Consider the following 20,191-nt stretch of genomic DNA (forward strand, 5'->3'; position numbering starts at 1 on the left):
AACATAGTCATTTCAGTCAGACGACATTTGCTACAAATCGAAATCAGAAAAATGTGATTCCGCCACCAAGTGACGTCGTACCTTTAAACAATTGAAATGACATGTAATCAAAATTGAAACTATCGCACGCTTAATTTGGAGATATGCTGAGCTTCGTAAGTAGGGGAGTGTATGTGTTGTAGACTGTATGGTTGTATATAAAAGTATAGATTAGGTAAGCACGTGATTACAAGTACGAAAAAATGAATGTTTACGTTGTTTTGATTGTCCATTGAATGTTTATTAACAATTTGACAAAATAAAATGACATTTTTAAAAAGTAATTAATATAATTTAATAAAATTGTTTTCAGGTAAATTTGTTCTATTTCACCTGATCACTTCGTTTGTTAATTTTAATATACATTTTGTTGTTTCTAATATACACTTGCGGTAAACACATATCCTTGTTCTCTTTGAAAAAGCAAAAGAAAAAAACAGTAATAATAAAACAAAGATTACAATAAAGAACAATGCAAAGGCAGCCAGAAACAGATATATAGCCATATCGATTTGTTCTACTTACTTTTTCTATACATAATAATTAATTGAAGATAGGTTTTGTTTTCGTATGTATATATGTATATATTTTAACCGTGCTAAGATGTAACGAGTGTTTCATATCCGGTTGGTCCTGGATTTTCTTTTCTTTTGAGACCACAACAGAGGTAGCAAACAGTTTTCATTGTATCCCATATTGATTGTTGTTCTTCTTCATCGGCATACGTTCGAAATATACCCGATGAAAAATCATTTGGATGCATTTGTCCAATGAAACGCTTCAGTTCACTGTTTGGAAACCCATCTTTGTAAAACTTTTTGATCGTATCATATGCATCCATAATCACAGCAATGAACAATGAAATCACCACATAAATAAATAGCCCAATAAATGAGTATAAATAAATGCGACTAAACCACCATAACAATTGCGATTTGGTGGACATAATTGAAAACGTGGCAAACATATCGTCACCATTGATAAGTGAGAACAAACATTCGGATGTTGTGGCCAACGAACGAAATTTGATGTGATACGGTGCCAATACAAGCCAACCGCAAAACGTGAAACCAGCATAAATCATAAGAGCGCACAATAGAAAACGTAGAATTTTCGGTGCTGATTGTTTAAGCGTCAATATAACAACGTTGTACGTTTTGAAGAAGCTAAAGTATCGTAAAACACCAAACCAAACCAGCATATTTCCAACGCCCAAAAATACAGAGCATATGTCCCATTGATCGTTGAAGAAATTCTCTCGTTCGATTTGTTCTTTCAAAATTGATCCCAATATCAATAGAATGTCATTACAGATGATCATGATATACCAAAAATTTACAAACTGCCAGCAATCGTCACTGCTTAATGGCGTTCCGTAGGTGACACGGAAAAAGGTATCGGTTTGTTTTTGTAACAATCGAGCACGATATAAAGCACGTGTACACAATGAAAATGATGCAACACATATCAAAATCACAAATCCATTAAGTAAACTTCGAAGTGCTCTATCGATAGCCGTATCAGTTTTATACAATGCATCACCATGGCACTGCAATCGTATCGGTTCTGCATCAAGTGACAGTAGCATTTGGCCATCGTGATCACTATTGTCGAATAGAATTTCGATATCAAATTGGTAGCAATCGGGTGGTGCTATTGGTCCGGCCGCCTTAAGATTGACGGTTTTTATTGAAAAATCTAATGTTGCCTGTACGAATGCCGAAAATTTTATATCAATACCTTTGTCGGCCAAATAGGTGCGACTATCTGTAAGGTTGCTCGTTAAATTTGTGCAAATCACATTTATTATCGGATTGAATGTATAACTCTCATTGAAACCGTAAATTTCACCTTCCTCATAGTGATGAATGCACAGCTTCAGTGGTGGCATTGTATTATCTTGTGTTGGATACGAATAAGAGCCAATTGAACGACTTAAATTCTTGTATCCGGCCACCGCATAATCAATGGTATCATAGAATTCATCTTGAAAGTATAATGCAAATGGACCCTTAGCTGCCGGATAAGATTCAACCTCGCTCGTATCATCCCATCCACGTAAAAATAAATGCGAAAATGACACACGATTATCCCATGTATAGTTGACATGAATGTATCGTGAATGTGCAAATAAACAAAGTTGCATGGTAAGCAGTACAATTTTAATTAATTGTACAACAAATTTGTATGGAAATTTACGGCGTGCCTGCCATTTTTCGATTGGATTCATAAAGAAAAATTGTAGTTTACGTCGCATACGATCTTCATTGAACGCTGACATTGGACTCAGCTGGGATGATGACGATGACGCAGACGGTTGACTACTACTTGTTGGCACTCCGGTAAAGCTTATCTCCTCTGTGGTTGATGTTGCTGTGTTGTTTACATGATTATAGGATTTTCTTTGGTTTGTTATATTATCATTCATGGTTTTATCTAAACCCAATTGATTTGTCGATGGATAATCGCTGGCCATTTTTTGACGTCGTTGATTTACCACCACTGAATTGGGATTTATCACGTTACACTTATCAGATGCCTGTTGCTTATTATCTACCGTATTCATTTCATTGTAACCTTCTTTGTCATTGTTGTTATCATAATCATCGTCACTGTCACAATCGAGGTTTGCACAATAATGTTCAGGTGTAATGTTGCTCATTTCTAAGCAGTCACTGCCTCGATGGCCAATGACTCTCCTTACAGTCTCCTCAATGGTAATTGGCCTTTATGTGATCCAATTTATGAATAAATCGTTGTGGATTCGCTTGAAAATAACAACACTTTCACTTGACGCCAACGAGTTGACCCTGTCTACGGAAATTCTTATTTTTTTTTCTCTCGCGAATTTGCGTTTTTGCATTCATACATTGATTGATGAGTCAGTGTTAAGCACGATCATCCCCTGATAGTTACCAGATGTGCGGCAAAGGAAGTTGGTCGAATGCAATAATTGCATTCAAATGGTGTAAGAACTAAAAAAAAAAGAGAAATAAACACACAAAAAATCGCAATATTGAAAGATTTTCTACACAAAACTCACAATAAAAATGCTATTTTAAGTAACCAAATCGATTCTCACATACCCACTTGTTTATGGACGTATAGTTTCTTTGTTATTTTTTCAATTCATTTACAAAAACGCATTTGTGCACTTCAAGCAACAATTTTTCTCTGTTACGTTTCCTTAGTATACAATGAACTAAACACTGGTCGTACAAAAACGTTTATTAAATGATAATTTAGCGATTTTCTTCGTTTCATATATACAATGCAAATGTATTTTTCCATATGACTTTTATTTCATGTTTTTTTTTTTGTGTGTGTTTTGTTTCTTTCTTATTTTGTTCATCTGTTTTTCTATTTTTATGTGACAAGTATCATTCATAACTAATACTTACACCGACAATCAAATACATACGCTTTTTATTCGTTGTATGTACACGTATTCGTCGAATCTTTCGATATTTTGCACAAGGAACGCACTCGCAATGCTTGTTGTGAGGAATATTTATTTTAACGTAGTATAATTTCAGGCACCAGTAATATCGAATTTGATGTTTGATATTAAAACCAAAAAATGTATTATTAATTCAAAATTTATTGATTCAATATCATTATATATACAATACAATTTACATTCTGTTTATTTTAACATAACATTTGTTCGTACTGATTTTAAATTGTAACTGAAGTGGAATTTTCATTCTCATCTTCAACCGATGTCATGTCTTCGCCATGTAGTGATCTTTGAATTTCATTGAATGTCTTACCTTTTGTTTCAGGTACAATACTAATAACAAATAACGTACATAAAGCAGCAAAGCCGGCAAACATAAAAAATGTTTGTCCGACACCAATCATGCTCTTCACATTGGTAAAGAATTTTGTAACCAAAAATGCAATAAGCCATGACGTGGAACCGGTCAATGAGCTTGCAATTGCTTTTGCTTCGGTGGCAAATATTTCCGAAACTAAAACCCACGGAATAGGTCCGCAGCCTAATGAAAATGCAATTATGTACACACATAATGAAAAAATTGGTAACCAATTTAAATAATCTATATATGGACTGTTATGATCTTGAAGAAAAAAGTATATGCCCAGTCCAATATTGCATACAAACATAATTGAAGCGGATATTGAAAGTAAAAATCGCCGACCCAAACGGTCAACGGTTAATGAAGCAACAAAAGTTGCAATAACTTGCATCGTTCCAACAATAATGGTGGCCAAAGTCGATTCAATGCCCGCATTTGCCATTCGAAATATTTCGCTTGTATAGAAAATGACCGCATTTATACCGGAAAATTGCACTAAAATTACCAACGTCAGACTGATGGTAAGTGCACGTTTTGTAGATGATTTATTTAATGCGGTCAATATGCTTGTTTTGTTTTGTATCATGAGATTGTGCTCAATTTGAATTTCCATCAATTCATCATTGATGTTATAATCCGAACCTCGCAACCAAATTAGTGCATTTTCCGCACTTTCCGGACGATTTTTCATAATATAAAAGTAAGGACTCTCTGGCATCCACACAAATATCGCACCAAAAATCAACGGAAGTATTGCACAAATTGCATTGAACGTATTCAGCGAAAAGAAATGCCCAAAGACATAGGCAAATAAGATTCCAATCGTAATCATGAGCTGCGTAAATAAAAGAGAAGCGTTAAAATGGAGCGAATTTTATAAAAAAAAATATACGACGTACTTGCAAACAGCTACTTAATGTGCCACGAATATCCTTTGATGCAATTTCTCCAATGTAAGCAGGCGCAACTACAAAAAATGCTCCACCTTTTGTTTATAGATACATATATTTTGTTAATAAATAATAAAATATGTAATAAAAAATACTAATAGATATATACCCGCAAACCCAACACTGAATCGTCCGATATATAGCATAGCAACCGAAATTGGCCAAATAATCAATGCCCAGCCAAATGAAAACGGAATTATTAGCAGAAGCATTGTTGATTTTCTACCAACGATATCCATAACTAAACCAATAACAAGACAACTTATAATTCCGCCTATCGTTGCAAATGAGCTTATCCAAGAGTATTGTTCATCAGTTACAGTAAAATTGTATGCACTTTGTGTCACAATATATGTTTCGGCTGGGGATGACCATCCCAGAACAGCCCCAGCGGCCAATGCTCCAGTTGTCGCTGAATAAATACAACACCCATTATTCGGTCGCACATTTTTTGTTTTGTTTCAGATATGTTTCATACCTGCAATAGTGGCACTGTATTGTGGTAATCGTTTCGCATGACCCAGTCCATTTTCAGCAACCATAATTGGATCCTGGAATTCATTATAACATTTATTAAAAATTATTTATGTGAACAAATTGAAATGTTTATGTCATAAAAATGTATTCGATGTTTTGATATGATATTTACACCCCCAAAAAATTACCAACTCATTTTCGGATCGAATGCTTTCGTATTGGGTCCGATTTGATTGGAGCAACGGCTGTTGTTCATCTCTTTGAGACATTGTGGCTGATTTACGATCAAAATGCCACAATTCACTGGTTTTATTCAATTAACTGATTACTAAAAGATACCATTCGTATTCATCAGCAAATTTACAGACATTGGATATTTGACATTTATCTACATACATATTCCTTTGTTTATATTATTTCGAAAAAAAATTGCACAAAGAACGCACCCCATTTCACTTTGATGTAACAGTTATATTTGAAAAAGAAAAAAATCTTTTATTTTCATGAAATGATTGATAAACTTTGCGTGATTTTAGTTACACTGATACAACCTCGGAATTATCAGAGGAAAATTCCAAAAGATTTTTTTCTCTCTCAAATGAAAAGAAGTGTGATGAACAATCTAGTGTACAATTGGTTCGTTTGATGAGATTATGCGATTTATCACTTTGATGAAGAAATGAATTGTTGAATCTCTTCTACAACTAAAACACAAACCTGAAGTTTATTGATTAAATTTTTTTTTAATTAGTAAGTCTATTTAATAATAAGTTCACTATCCTGGTTATTATTTTAATGAACTATTTAAATAAAAAATAAACTCATTATCAAACTTTTAAATCTTAAATAAAAAACTATGTGAAAAACGCTCCAGAAATATCGAATATATAACAACGAATCTCTGACTTTCGAATGGAAAACGATCCGTTCGTTTCAAAGTTTATTCGAAATTTGATTTATCTTTTCGCCCGCACAGTTATTTAATTTGTGTTATTTTTTTGTTTCCGTGACTATGTATCTCATTTGTGCACAAATGTTCTACATATTTACTGTCGTCGTTCAATTCTTCGTATGCGAATACAAAGAAATAAATTGAAAACAATAACTCTTATCAATGTATAAATAAAAAAAAAATTAAAAAAATTAACGCTTCAAACAAATTTTTGTTTCACCAATGATATATATATACTGCATTTTATGTGAGTTATCATTTTTGTTACTGTGCCACATTAAACGTCCAATTAACAACCAATAAACCAATTATTGTTTAGTCTATTTACGTCCATTTCCGAAAAATTCTAATTTAGACCACTTTGATTCAAACGAAATTCAATCGAAAATTTAAGAATGTATTTTTATATGTACGTTCTATCAAAAAGGTTCATCGAAAAGGTTGTCTAGAGAAATGTCGATCGAACATTTATCTCGACTTTCTGAGAGAAAGAAAAGAAAACATTCAATTATTCATTGTCATTTTATGAATTGATTAAAACGTGAATTGTTTGTCAACTTATTGTTTTAACGAGTTTTTGGTTATCGTCGACGTTAATTAGTAGGCATTATTTCATCGCGAATCGAATCGGAGTGAAAAATTGAAAAATAAATTGACACATACCTTATTTGTATTCGCTGACGATCTAATTAAAGTCGAACTGCAAAAAATCGATTGAAACACAAAATTTGCTACATTTGCTTTTTTTGCACAACATTTCATTGTTTTACTACATATTTATTTAACCATCTGGATGAACTTATTAGATTTTTCAACAATAATGATGATACTTGTACACTTCGAAAAAAAAAAAATGAGAAAAGAACATTTATTTTATATAAATATTTTGCTGGCGCATGTTGTGTATTCCAACGAAAATTCATATCAAACGGGATATATTTTTTAAAAACTTTTTATTTATGAAACGTTGACAATATACCCTACTACCTCGTATTCAGATAGCTCTTCAGACTTTTGATGGTTAAAATAGAACTAAATCAATCTTGAAAGATTTTAGTATTTTAAAATTAAATTTAAATTAATAGGGTAATAAAATCAATCTTCATCAAACATATGAATATACATTTGCTTATGCTATTTTTAAGCTTGAGCATTGTTTGTCTGTTCTTATTTATTTATTTTCAATTGTTTTTGGAATATATCGTATAAACTTTAAAGGATAGATATGCATTGTAGCCGTGTTGTTTTCTTTCAATTATTAGCAAATATTTCATGTGAATCATTTTACTTTAAATGGAGCGTTCACTTGTACATGAGCATTTTCGAATGAAAATAGATACATTTCAAGGATTATTTTCCATAAATCCTAGCATTCTCATAAAATAAAGCAATTCATTGAATTATCTATTTTCAATCGTTACAAATGAACCAACGTCAATATTTAAAAAAAGAAGAAAATTAATTGCCAAGTTTTCTTGAATGTTTTCATCACATTATTTTAAATTCTAACTAAATACACAAAATTCTATGGCATACAATTACCAATCGAAACAAAAAAACAGTTACATTACAGGCAATAAATCAAGAATAGTCAAAATAAAAACACTAACACTAACACATAGGAGATGACACTCTCTCCGTCGCTATAAGCATTTTAAAATTTGGAATCAACGGTAGTAGTTCCGCTTGGATGTTCTTTTCCAATGATCTTTTCTCCTGCAAGCATTCGTTGAATATCCGGCAAAGATTTGCCTTTGGTTTCTGGAACAAAGATGAATACAAATACTGCGCCCAAGATGCAGAACAATGAGAAAATCCAGAATGTTTCTCCCTTGCCAAATGTGTTGTTCATCCAATTAAATGTAGAGGTGACAAAAAATGCAACCGACCAATTCAATGCACCAGCCGCTGAACCTGCAACGCCTTTAATGTCATTTGAAAATAATTCACCCATCATCATCCATGGAATTGGCCCTGAAAATTACAAACCGGTTGTTTTTGTTAAAAAAAAATTTTGATATATAAAAAATAGATGAAATGACTTACCAAAACCAAGTGAGAAGAGAATAATGAAGACACACATTGACACAATTGGTAACCAACCGATGGATGCAACACTTTCTTCATCCTGACCTTGCATATAAAAATATGTGCCCAACAAAATGGTACAGAGCGCCATTATAATTGCCGATGGTAATAATAGCAAACGACGTCCCAATTTATCCACAATGATTGATGAGATAAAGACAGAGATTACTTGCATGACACCAACAATGATGGTTGCAAGGCCTGAATCGACGCCGGTTTTGGCCGCTTCAAAAATATCTTTGGTATAAAAGATGACTGCATTGATTCCGCTCATTTGTTGGAAGAACATCAAGCCCAAACCAATGTAAACCGCTTTGATTGTGGAACGACGTGAAAGTGCTGCAGTCAATGAAACCTTATTATTTTTATCAGCTTCGTGTTGTGCTTGTAATTCAGCCAATTCTTGACTATAATCGTATTCACTGCCTCGCAACCATTTCAATGATTTGGCCGCAGCCTCTTTTTTTCCTTTTGATATCAAATAGGCTGGGGATTCGGGCATAAAGACAAAAACAATTGCGAATATGATTGGAATGCAGGCGCAAATTAAGTTCAATGTGAATACGTTTGCTTGGCCACCCACAATGTATGAAAATAAAACACCTAATACCAACATCAATTGGAAATAGCTTCCAAGCGAACCACGAATGCTAGTTTGTGCAATTTCACCAGTATAAGTGGGTGCAGCAACACAGAATGCACCACCCGAAATACCAAGCAAAAAGCGGCCACATTCAAGCATTGCCAAATTTGTCGGTAATGTCACCAGAGCCCAGCCAACAGTAAATGGTATTACAAGCAACAACATGGTCAATTTCCGGCCAACAATTTGAATGATTGTACCAATGAAAAGACAAACAAGAGCTGCACCAAGCGTTACGAGTGATCCAATCAGAGAAAAGTCGGTATCACTTATAGGGAATTCATAATTGCCAGCCTGTCCAGTTCCATTTATGAGTGCAGCTTTTATTGGTGACGTCCATCCCAATGTTGTACCGGCTGCAAATGCACCACCAGTTGCTGCAATTTAAACACAATAAAAACGATTAATCAACATTCGATTTGTTAAACAAATTTTCAATTCACTCTTGATATTCAGAACATAAATTAAATTCGACCCACTGCTCACTTTTATTTTCAAACTATTCGCCAATAGCTTTTTCAATTTTTTAATTAAACAAAAAGAAAATACTTTTAAAAAGAAACCAACCTGCAAGAGCAGCAATATATTGTGGAAGTGTTTTACTGGGATTTGGAGGTCTTTGGTCATTATCAGCCATCATTGCAGTTTGAGCACCCTGTTAAAATAAAAAGGACTAAATAATATTTTTCAAACTTTTAAGAATGAATCAGTTTGTCAACTGCAGATGCGATTCAGCTTATTTTCTGGTATTAATTATTGAAATCATAAATCAATATGCTTATAAAAATTCATTGGCAAAAAAAAGATGGAAAACCAACTGAAGAATGAAGGTGTTCGAAAGAAAAACATATGTCATGTCAAATTTTAACATACCGGTTCTTTTTTTGACCCATAGATTTGCGCTTGAACAACATTGCCACTTAGCAATCTCTCGCACTCGGCGGTCTCTATATTACCAATTTCCGAATCCATTGCGTTTTTTTTTATTTCCTTTTTAATGCTTACACTTTTTATAAATTAATCTAAATGCTTTTTGATATTTAAACAATATTGCCATACACACGCTGGTAATGATGAAATAGATTGAGTTTCTCTATTTTTTTTTTCAACATATGAAGAAATTGTTTAATAAAATAATGAAATCCTCGACCACGATGCTAAGACACACAGATAGTCACAACCGTACATTCGGTAATAATTTCCAAAATCGAATTTGGGATAAAAACAAAAAAAATGTATGCAATTTTTTAAAATAAAATTATTTCCCCGAATGCATTTAAGCAAAAATTGACAAATAATTGTATAATTAATTGCTTTAAGAAAGATTCAGTTTCATCACAATGGTTCAACCATAAATTTTACTACCACACAGTTCAATACATAGTGAAGAACTAAATCTATTTTTTTGTTCACCAAAATTCAATGTTTATGTTTTCTAAGTATTTGTTACACAGCCAAACATTTTAGTATGTGTATATATATGTATATATGCGTGCGTGTGTGCGTGTTAATATACGTTTGTGACTACTTTTTAGTATCTTGTCTTCATCATGAATCGTTGAATGTTCACTTAAAATGAACTTGAATCTCTTGCTTTAGGGGTATATCCTTTTTAAGGTAAGACGCATTTTCAAAAAAATGCAACACATTGACAGTTGAGTCAACGAAAAAGGAGACATTTCATGGTATCTATATATTGTTAACCTGGTTGATATTGCTGATTGATGAATAAAATATATGTGAAGACAGAGTCACGGTCGTTAAGAAATCTATTTTAGTTTTAGTCATCTTTTTTTTTATTTATGATTTAATCAAATCAAAAGAGACGATATGATAATTTGATATTTTCACGCATTTACGACTTGTTGCTCTGCACTTAGTTGCTTTTAATGTTTTAGCACTCGTTATGCGATTAACTGAATGACGAAACATCTGCTTGTATTACGATTAATATGAATGTTTTCCAGAAACCAAAGCGGAATTGGCAAATTTACTCAATGAACAAGTAAACAACAAAGTATGCAACACAAACGATTTCTCGAAGATAGTTAATTCAATAAATCCTATTTCGTAAACTGCTTTAAAATGGTAACTGACATATTACTTCATATTATGAATCATGAAGTTCACAGTAACTAGATTCTAATGAATTTCACGTTTAAAGAGTCTATTCTTTTCAACGAAAAATGTATGGTACACTAAGCACAGACGGTTATTAGAAGTTATATTAACTCGATGGCTGTCTCAAGAGTTGTCTACATCATATAAAATATGTGAGTTATGGTCATCAAACTTAAGTGTTCAAATAAGTAACAGCAAAAAAACGAAAATCGAATGAAATCCAATTCTGAAAAACGTCAATTGCTTTTCATTCAAATCGAAAGTACGTAAAACGTGAAAACATCAACTGAAATAGTTTTGTGGTGTCGACAGTTTTGGCCAATCGAAATCATGTAAATTCAAGGCACGACTTTGTGTGCCGTTGTCTATTGAATCGATAGTTGAGTGCAGTGTTTCATAACACAAATTGTATATTTTTTTAACTCGTCTCTGTGTCGGTATTACATACTATGGCGCCTGAATTAACATTGTAAATATACATTGTTTTCCATATTCAGTATAATCAAAATGCGCACAATTTATCAATATGTTTGAATCTCAAATTGATTTATAATTGTCGTTGATGGCAATGCCTTATATATGCTGGCAAAAAAAAAACATTCTTATTATCATCAAATATTATAAATGAATATTTGAATTGAAGGTTTTTTTTAATTTGAACAATGCAATAAAAAGAACAACGAACTGAATTCAGTTCAAATGCACACTCGTATGGAATCCACATGTAAAATATTTGACGAATAAACTATCGAAATTCAGGGAATAAAATCGATGCACTAAGACACACGTTTATCTAGACGAAACGAAACGAGCCCCCCAAACTCATCAATATGAGCGCGTGTTTTATTTTTGAACCAAATTTCAATTCGATTATATAGATAACAGCACACTGTCAACGACGGTAAAACGTGCAGCGACTATAAAGGGAAAATTGATGGTTGAAATTTACGTGATGAGCGCTAATGCCGGTGACCTTCTCTAGGACAGAAGATGTAATACAATAAAATTGTACGCATTTTATGAACGACAATACGTAGTACCATTGTAAATTTGCAGCACAACCGATTAGTATAACATAAACAATCAGTTTGAAATATGTAATTATCAACAGATTTGTGTCATGTTTGCAGCGGCTGTGACAATCGCATTCAAATTATTCAGTTAATATTTTTTTTCGCAGCCAATGTTCGATTTCACACTCAATTAATTTGTTAAATTGGTTTGGTAAATGCTCTTGGCTTTCGTTCTGTTCCAATTTTCATTTGTGTTAAAACCGTAATGTTGACCTTTTGAAAATTCGGTCACATTATCTAACCAAGAGATTATACTGGAGGTTTAAAGTTGTTTTTCTCGTCGGCACACAATGCATGTATTATATAAGCTTAAAGCTATCGGTATATTTACGCTAATGGCAATCTGATAGTTTACAAGAATCAATCACATAAATATCAGAAATTGTAACTGAATCGTTTTTGTTTTGCTTTTGATGTTTGCTTAGGACAGAAACTCGTGCTTGCATCAAAAATAAAGGATGGACTTTTATCAATTGAATGCTCTACACTAGTCACACTGCAATTATTTTTCGTTACAAAGTTATGATACATAAATAACCAATTATGATGAAATATGAATTCCTAAAAAGGACACCCTTTAAATGCAAGAGAAGTAGTTTTGTTGAGATGAAGAGAGATATCGCGTAATGTTTACATTTCTATTTGGTTTTTTAGTCAGTGTCTGTATTGATATGGTTCTTTTTTGTGTATTATTTCAACAAATTATATTTCACACACAATAAATCATTTTATAACAAACACAATTTGCGATATTCACGGTTTTTATGGTTTCAGTTTCGATTTATTTTGATTAGAACTGCATTTATTTATTGATTTCAGCTTATTATCTATTTTCGTTATCAATAAGAAATTCGGTTGAGTTGTATGTCACAACAATTCACAGACAAATGAATACCGCTACAATGTGCAATACGGTTTTATTCACAGTTGTTTTGATTTAAACTTATTCTTAAGGTTCATATGAATGTCAACGCCAAATATGTATATACACATACAACGTGTAATATGCAACTATGACAATATACCACCCACACATACATTAAATAGTCGAAAAAGAATTGACGCAATTGGAAAACCATCGTTGTTGTTGTTGTTGCTTGTTTTTTTGGAGGAAAAAAAGGGAACCGAAATGTTCACGTGTGTTGGTTCACGTTTTCTATTTTGATGCTAATGCGCAGGTCATAAGTTGATGAAAAGTGAATCTCATACAAACAAACATTGACCATCCCGTGCTCTTCATCAAACGTTATCCCGATTTAATATTCCGATTTGAGCGTAACAATTATGAAATATTTCGTTGATAATGCGAAATATCGTTATTTTACAAAACAAAAATGAACAAAGAGTAGAATTTTAATTGGAAATCATGTGGAACGCAATAGATAGAATTGGCGATGGGGTTGAGTTTAATCACCTTGAAACCATCATCAAAGTCATTCTTACAATTTTAACGATAAAATTTAATAAAAAAAGAAACATAGATTTAAAAGATGATATTTATACATTTTTCTCCAAACGAAAAGAAGAAGAGAACCGATTATTAGTTTTCATGAAAAAAAAAATGTCGAACATTCGAAGAAATTCCATTTCAGCCGGTTAACCACGATCACGTGCATATGTTTTTGTGAGTCTGTTTTCGTCAGTTTTCATTTGTATTGCAGCATGTGGTATATGCAATTTATTTCGTCTTGAATTTGCCCACAATACGAACCTATCAAAGCCCACTACGTCAAAGGTATGGCACATTTATGTACTCATCACACATGCGTACGCTATTCGCTCTTTTTTCTTCTTCTGTTTCTCTCTCCATTCTTCTTAGTTTCGCAAATATTAACGATTTATGATGTTACTCATTGATGACGCAAAAATTCGATGGAATTTGGAAATTCTACAGCCTAACCAAAACTCATTGGAGATGGAGCGAAAACATGCTTATTGAAGCAAGACTGTCGTTCAAATCATAATATAAGATATAATAAATGATTTCCGATGTGTTTCTCAATTATTTCAAAATATGAGCAAGTTCAAGCTTTATGATTGACTACCATCAATCTAATGTTAATATTATCTCTTGCTCCCGTGTTACAGCGCATAAAATATTTGTTTTTTCTTCACGATTTTATTTGTTTTACAATCGTAAGCTATAAAAATTGTTTACAATTGCTATAAACACTTATCAGCTAGAACACTGTTTTCAAAACTAATGATTATCTTAAACAATGACAATAATAGTCACGTTAGATAAAGTGGACCTTGATAGTTTTGCGATTGATTAATTTTAATGTGATAAAATTGAATCGGTATCGGTATTGATTTTGGTAGCCAACACCGGTTCATCATCCTTATACATTCCATATATACATATACAGTTTTTTTGCGAGTAAGAGAATGCCCGATAATTTGAAACAGGTTTTTCTTGTCGTTTTAACATTTCAAGCGAAAGTAACACAAAAGAAAAATGGCAACAATTTACTGTATGCATTTATTTTTAAGAATTTATTTTAAATCGATTCAAGTTATAATGCAGAACGCTTGAGTGATGTTGATTTTTTACTTGTTGCGAAACGGACGAACTGTAAATATTTGCTCAAAGGCATTTCAAGGAGTTTATCGCAAACATGCACATACATTTGTTATCAAAATATTCAAGTCTTCAGATATGCGAGATTCATACAATTTTTGCGTTTAATAAGGACAAACAATGTCAACGTTTGGACAATCGAAAAACAAGTTCCTCTAAAAATCGAATACTTATGCAAATAAAGACTGAAAAATTAAATGACATTTGGAAAAAAAGGAAAATAATTGTAGAAACGTGAGATCGTGCTTCGATCTGTGTTTGATTCCATTTAAATGAATCTATTTGTTGGAAACGGTCCAGTTGCGAGAACATAACATTTGTGTTCAGTCAAGTGTGGTGGGCAAAATGGATTTCATTTAAATTACGGAAATTGATTCAATAAAATCTAGCAAAATGTCAAAACGTGCCAATGAATTATTAAATTAAGCAAAATAAAAGCAACACTCCTAATTGGATACAGCCTATTGAAAATTCTAAAGAACACTTACTTATTTTGGAACATAAAAATATAACTAGTGAAACATATTTTCTAACGTTTTTAATTGTATTTGAATTGATGGTTTTTTTTTGTTCGATTTAAATTGCATTGCATCATTATTGTTTTGGATGACAGTGTGATTGTACATGTCTATGATTTGTAGCCTCTTTTCAGGCCTAAAACTTGTTGTTATTCATCTGTCATATATCAGCATTCAATTCTGATCACATTAAAAATGAATTCATGAATGCTACGCGTACTTATTTCGTTTAGTTTGTTTTATTACACAATTAATTAATATCATTGGTATTATATTTCATTGTGATTCATATTCTCATTTGAATATGAATATGCGGGCACGCTCAATGGATATTATGTTTTGTTGATTCATTGACTCTTATCATAGCTCGATGAAAATATTCAAAAAGTGTCATTGTGATGAAATATATACTGTCATTTTCAAATCCTCATTTTATTTTCATCTACTCAATGTATTTCAAATGATAAATGCCATTTACTTCAAATAGACAAAAGTACACGGTTTTCAAAATCAAACAATTTAAGATTGTTTTCGGTGTCATTTCTATTTTCAAATCATTTCACATATCTAAGCTGAATTCATAGAATAAAATGTTGTTATCTTTTTGTTGTCAACGATTTACGCAACAATGATTCAATTCTTATCAGAAATTGAACAATTGGTCAGCCGAAAAATATGTTGGACAATTGTTTGCTTCACGTCAAACATCCCAATCGTCATTTATCGAAAGTATTGTTACGCATTATCTTTTTGTATATTTTGTTCACTTCTAATACACACTTTAATTATATTCAAGATTGTACTTGAGAAAGCGTGTGCGTCATACAAATGTTTCGCACTTTTTAGGTCAAATCAAGTGCAACCATATGACGAACATATCAGAAAAGGAAGCTCCTACTGGAATATGTTAGAAAAAGTCATAAACCGCCAAATGAAATGAGCCATAAATTCTGAAATTATTGATAAAATAATCATAATTTTTGAATAGATTTACGTAAAAAAAATATTTTATGACTTAAATCCAACGATTCTTCTTTTTTAAATTAGATTAAGACAATCTGAATGTACATTCATTCGACCTTACGCATACCGCCCGTTTGTTTTTTTTTTCGCTTAGCAATTAAATCAATTCATGCGAAATAGTGAGTTTGTAATTTACGGAAGCGGTTAAAGAAATAAAACTGATGTGCCAGTATTATGAAAATGCAAACGTTTTCCCCTGAAATATACATATATGACCGCGAATCAAGTTGACAATGACAAACAGTACGCAATAAAAATTCACAAAATGAATGTTTAAACTGCCAAATCAAAAATTCATAAATTCATCGCCTTTTTTCTACTTGATCATGAACGCACGCTTATTTGAACCAAAAACAAACGTACAACACAGAACAGACAGTTTTATAAATAGCCTTTGTTGTCATTTAATTCTATTATAATATAATTAATTCGTTGTACATTGCACTTTCTTCAGTTTCGTGAGCAAACGTCAGTTTTGAAAATATCCATCACATTTAATTCCGTGCCTCATATCAAACAGCGAATCATTTCAGCCATTTATTATGATTGCTTTTTTCTCTCGCAAATCAAAACGTACAATCAGTTAACACTGATTTTAGAAACAAATTATATGTATTAATTATAGGCTATAATTAACATTGATTGAATAAAAACATTTATGTGATTTGATATTTAAAGAATTTAGTTGTTATGATGCGCAGACTTTGATTTGTATGCTACACCAATGTTTAAGTCAATAAATACTGATCTATATACGAGGGTTGCTCCATAATTTTTTTTAAAAACATATATAACACAGTTGTTTTTTGTCGAAAATGGTTTTATTGTTTTTCAAAATATTCCCCGAGATGATCGATACACTTTTGCATTCGATGAAACCATTTGTCATAGCATTCGTGCCACTCCGAAACTGATATCTCCAAAACGTGTGTTTTGAACGCTTCAACTGCTTCTTCTGGTGTCGAAAATCGTTGACCACGTAGTTTTTTCTTCACGCTTGGGAACAAAAAAAAGTCATTGGGTGCCAGGTCAGGACTGTACGGTGGATGACCCATCAGTTCGATGTTTTGACCGGTCAAAAATCGAGTAGTTTGAAAAGATGTGTGAGAGCTCGCATTATCGTGATGAAGAATTATTTTGCGACGGTGGTTGTTTTTTCTTATTTCACCAAACACTTCGGGCAAACAAATGGTGGTATACCAATCAGAATTGACGGTCTTACGATCCTCTAGTGGAACGGTTGCCACATGACCACTTCTCCCGAAAAAACAGGCGACCATTCGCTTCGAAGTGCTTCTTGCTCGAACAACTTTCGTTGGGTTATCTTCATTTTGGAAGACCCATACAGTCGACTGCTGTTTCGTTTCGGGGTCATAGGCATATATCCACGATTCGTCACCAGTGACGATTTTATTAACGTCTTTTGAAGCACCACGATTGAATTTCTTGAGCATTTCTTTACACCAACTCACACGAGCCATTTTTTGTTCGTCGGTCAATTTATGTGGGATCCAACGAGAGCAAATCTTTTTTACGGCTAAATGTTCATGCAAAATTGTATGTATGCTGTGGGATGAAATGCCCAAAGATGCCTCAATCTCACGGTAGGTCACATGACGATCTTCCATAATCAGTTTTCTGACAGCATCGATGTTTTGTGGCACAACAGCCGATTTTGGACGACCTGTATGAAACTCGTCTTTGAGCGAACTACGACCGCAACGGAATTCTCGGTACCAGTTATAAATTGTCTGAAGGGTTGGTGCTTCATTGCCAAAGGCCAAATGAAGTCGATCGAAACACTGTTGTTGAGATAATTTACTTCGAAAATCGTAGTAAATCATTTTACGAAAATCTTCACGTGTAAAATTCATTTTTTTGTTGAGTCGCAGTTTACCAGTCACTGTAAACAATACAAATAGCGTTCGTACGACAAAAGGTTCAGGGCACGAATACATACCAAAACATCAAACTTTACGAATATGACAATGGTTTACATCGGGCAACACTATAAGTACCATTTTAAAAAAAATTATGGAGCAACCTACGTATTTAAAAAAAGGTGATCTTCAATTTTTAATCTAAATTATGATGGACACATCGAATTTCTTCATTAAAACCAATTGTATTTATATTTATATTATTTTTTCATCAGAGCTCAAGCCAAAAAGATCGACATCTAATAGCAGTTGACAAACAAATATTCAAATAATGTAAAAATTGTGAAAAAAAAACGCTTACCTCTAGAAAAGCGAAATTGTGTTTGATTGGCACGATCTATATATATTTTTTTGGAAACCTCGTCACTTCGACACTCAGCGTTTAGTTCTATGAAATAGATAATTTAAACTGTAAAAAATAGACAAAACAAATCACAAATGTTATTCTTTTTGTGGTCATTTTTTTTTGCGGTATGTTCATCGCTTAATGAATTATAATTTCTAATCACATCACATTTTTATAACAACAACAACAACAACAACAATATGCAAGAAAAATGATTAAGACTCTCCATAAACACACATCATTGAAAAATAGCTGGCGCTTTTTATCACAATCGAAACAAAACTGAACAAAGGTATAAGTGGCGAACAAATAATTCGCAAAATCAACGTATGAACAATAACAATGTACCGGAACACAATTTCACGAATGTATGTTACAATTATTTTTTCCTGTTTTGTTATTGCTGAGCTTTAAAATATTGTAAAAAAAAATTACAACATTCGAATGAAGAATCTTTTCGATTAATTCAATTGTTATTTTTCGCAAAAAAACACACACACTTTTTAGTTGGTCGTTTAACTCAAAGAATAGCCCAATCTGAAGCTTACAATCACTTAACAATTTGCGTACTATTTACGGTGTGAACAAATTATTGTATATTTAAAATTCAAATTGAGAAATGTACTTTTGTTGTTGAAATTTTCAGCAAATTGTTCAAACATTCTTATTCAAAATCAGAATATATCCGATACTTAAAACACTCAGCTGAATGACGTTCTTCGCTATATAGTCACAATCTGCTTTTATATTCGTTTCGTTTTATCAAGAACAATAAATTCGGGGAGGATGTTAATGTTGTTGCTGTTGTTGAATAAATGACAGCCTTTTTTTATAATAAAAACCAAGTGTGATTATTGTAGAAGAAAAAAAAACAACATATGTGACTATGTTTTATCTTTTGATGTAACGACTACTCTTTGCGTTCTTTCAATGGAATTTACTTGGATCGGTCGTTGGGCTTAAACATATGTGTGATTATGTAAATTCACGACATAAAAATTGAAATCCATGCAATTAAATAAAACTGTTAAATTGAATAAAAGTTCAAGGTCGTCACAAATTAATTTTATACTTATTCAAAAATTTGCGTTTGAAATATGTATCAAATACACTTTAAGTTAAAAATCGTGTTCATATTTCCAATTAAGTTGTCACATTTGAAGAGTATTTGAAATTTGTATTTTTTAAACGTTTTTTTTAAATGCACTTGTTTTTTGTCTAAAGAAGAACAAGAATTCACTTATATTCATATCACTCACAGGTATGAATTCATGTATGGATGCAACGATTGGTGAAAGGCCGGATCGTCAATGCACCAAAAATTAATTCCGGGCGCACCAAGTGATATTTTTGAACTGTGCTCCGAATACAGATATCATTGAGGTTTATAGGCGATTTCAAGCACGATAGCCGTTAGCCAACACGTTGCCACTCATATAATCGCTACGTTCACAATACAGACACAGACTGTTTTGCACTATTGATATCATCAAATCATTCACTCTCTCTCTCTCTCTCTCTCTCTCTCTCTCTCTGTATGTCTGTCTCTCGCTCATTCGCTGCCGTTTTAGTCTTTATCGTACTAATACGTGTTACCTGGATATAGCAGATTCACAAAA

General features: G+C 32.5%; 2 protein-coding genes across 5 annotated transcripts; both read right to left on the reverse strand.

Annotated features, from left to right (window-relative positions):
- Window positions 1-258: 258 nt before the first annotated feature.
- LOC116344979 (mucolipin-3-like) lies at window positions 259-3,374 on the reverse strand. 4 transcript variants are annotated; one of them, XR_004201474.1, is made up of 3 exons: window positions 3,126-3,374; window positions 565-3,014; window positions 259-452 (listed from the first exon to the last, which is right to left on the reverse strand). XR_004201474.1 is itself a non-coding variant. In XM_031773883.1 (2 exons), exon 2 carries the CDS (start codon window positions 2,699-2,701, stop codon window positions 638-640), a length of 2,064 nt encoding a protein of 687 aa, XP_031629743.1. In that variant the 5' UTR covers window positions 2,702-3,014; window positions 3,130-3,374; the 3' UTR covers window positions 259-637. The 4 variants fall into 4 exon arrangements, 3 of the variants coding, with proteins under 3 accessions (XP_031629743.1, XP_031629741.1, XP_031629742.1); XM_031773883.1 differs by having other exon boundaries at window positions 259-3,014; window positions 3,130-3,374; XM_031773881.1 differs by having other exon boundaries at window positions 259-3,014.
- Window positions 3,375-3,622: 248 nt separating this feature from the next.
- On the reverse strand, window positions 3,623-10,318 carry LOC116345073. The gene is made up of 9 exons (XM_031774120.1): window positions 9,844-10,318; window positions 9,538-9,625; window positions 8,286-9,347; window positions 7,903-8,213; window positions 5,476-5,598; window positions 5,289-5,361; window positions 4,920-5,222; window positions 4,760-4,845; window positions 3,623-4,695 (listed from the first exon to the last, which is right to left on the reverse strand). The coding sequence occupies exons 1-9, from the start codon at window positions 9,940-9,942 to the stop codon at window positions 3,718-3,720; spliced, it is 3,123 nt and encodes a 1,040-aa protein (XP_031629980.1). The 5' UTR covers window positions 9,943-10,318; the 3' UTR covers window positions 3,623-3,717.
- Window positions 10,319-20,191: the final 9,873 nt, after the last annotated feature.

This window comes from Contarinia nasturtii, unplaced genomic scaffold (assembly GCF_009176525.2).
Source record: "Contarinia nasturtii isolate CC-2019 unplaced genomic scaffold, AAFC_CNas_1.1 Cnas_scaffold_1240, whole genome shotgun sequence".
Classification (NCBI taxonomy): Eukaryota; Metazoa; Arthropoda; class Insecta; order Diptera; family Cecidomyiidae; genus Contarinia; species Contarinia nasturtii.

Coding starts and splice junctions, on each gene's coding strand:
- LOC116344979 (XM_031773883.1), bottom strand. CDS start 2,701: ATGAGCAACATTACACCTGAACATTATTGTGCAAACCTCGATTGTGAC.
- LOC116345073 (XM_031774120.1), bottom strand. CDS start 9,942: ATGGATTCGGAAATTGGTAATATAGAGACCGCCGAGTGCGAGAGATTG. Junction 5,362..5,475: donor TTCGATCCGAAAATGAGTTG/GTAATTTTTTGG, acceptor AATGAATTCCAG/GATCCAATTATGGTTGCTGA. Junction 5,223..5,288: donor ATACAGTGCCACTATTGCAG/GTATGAAACATA, acceptor GTATTTATTCAG/CGACAACTGGAGCATTGGCC.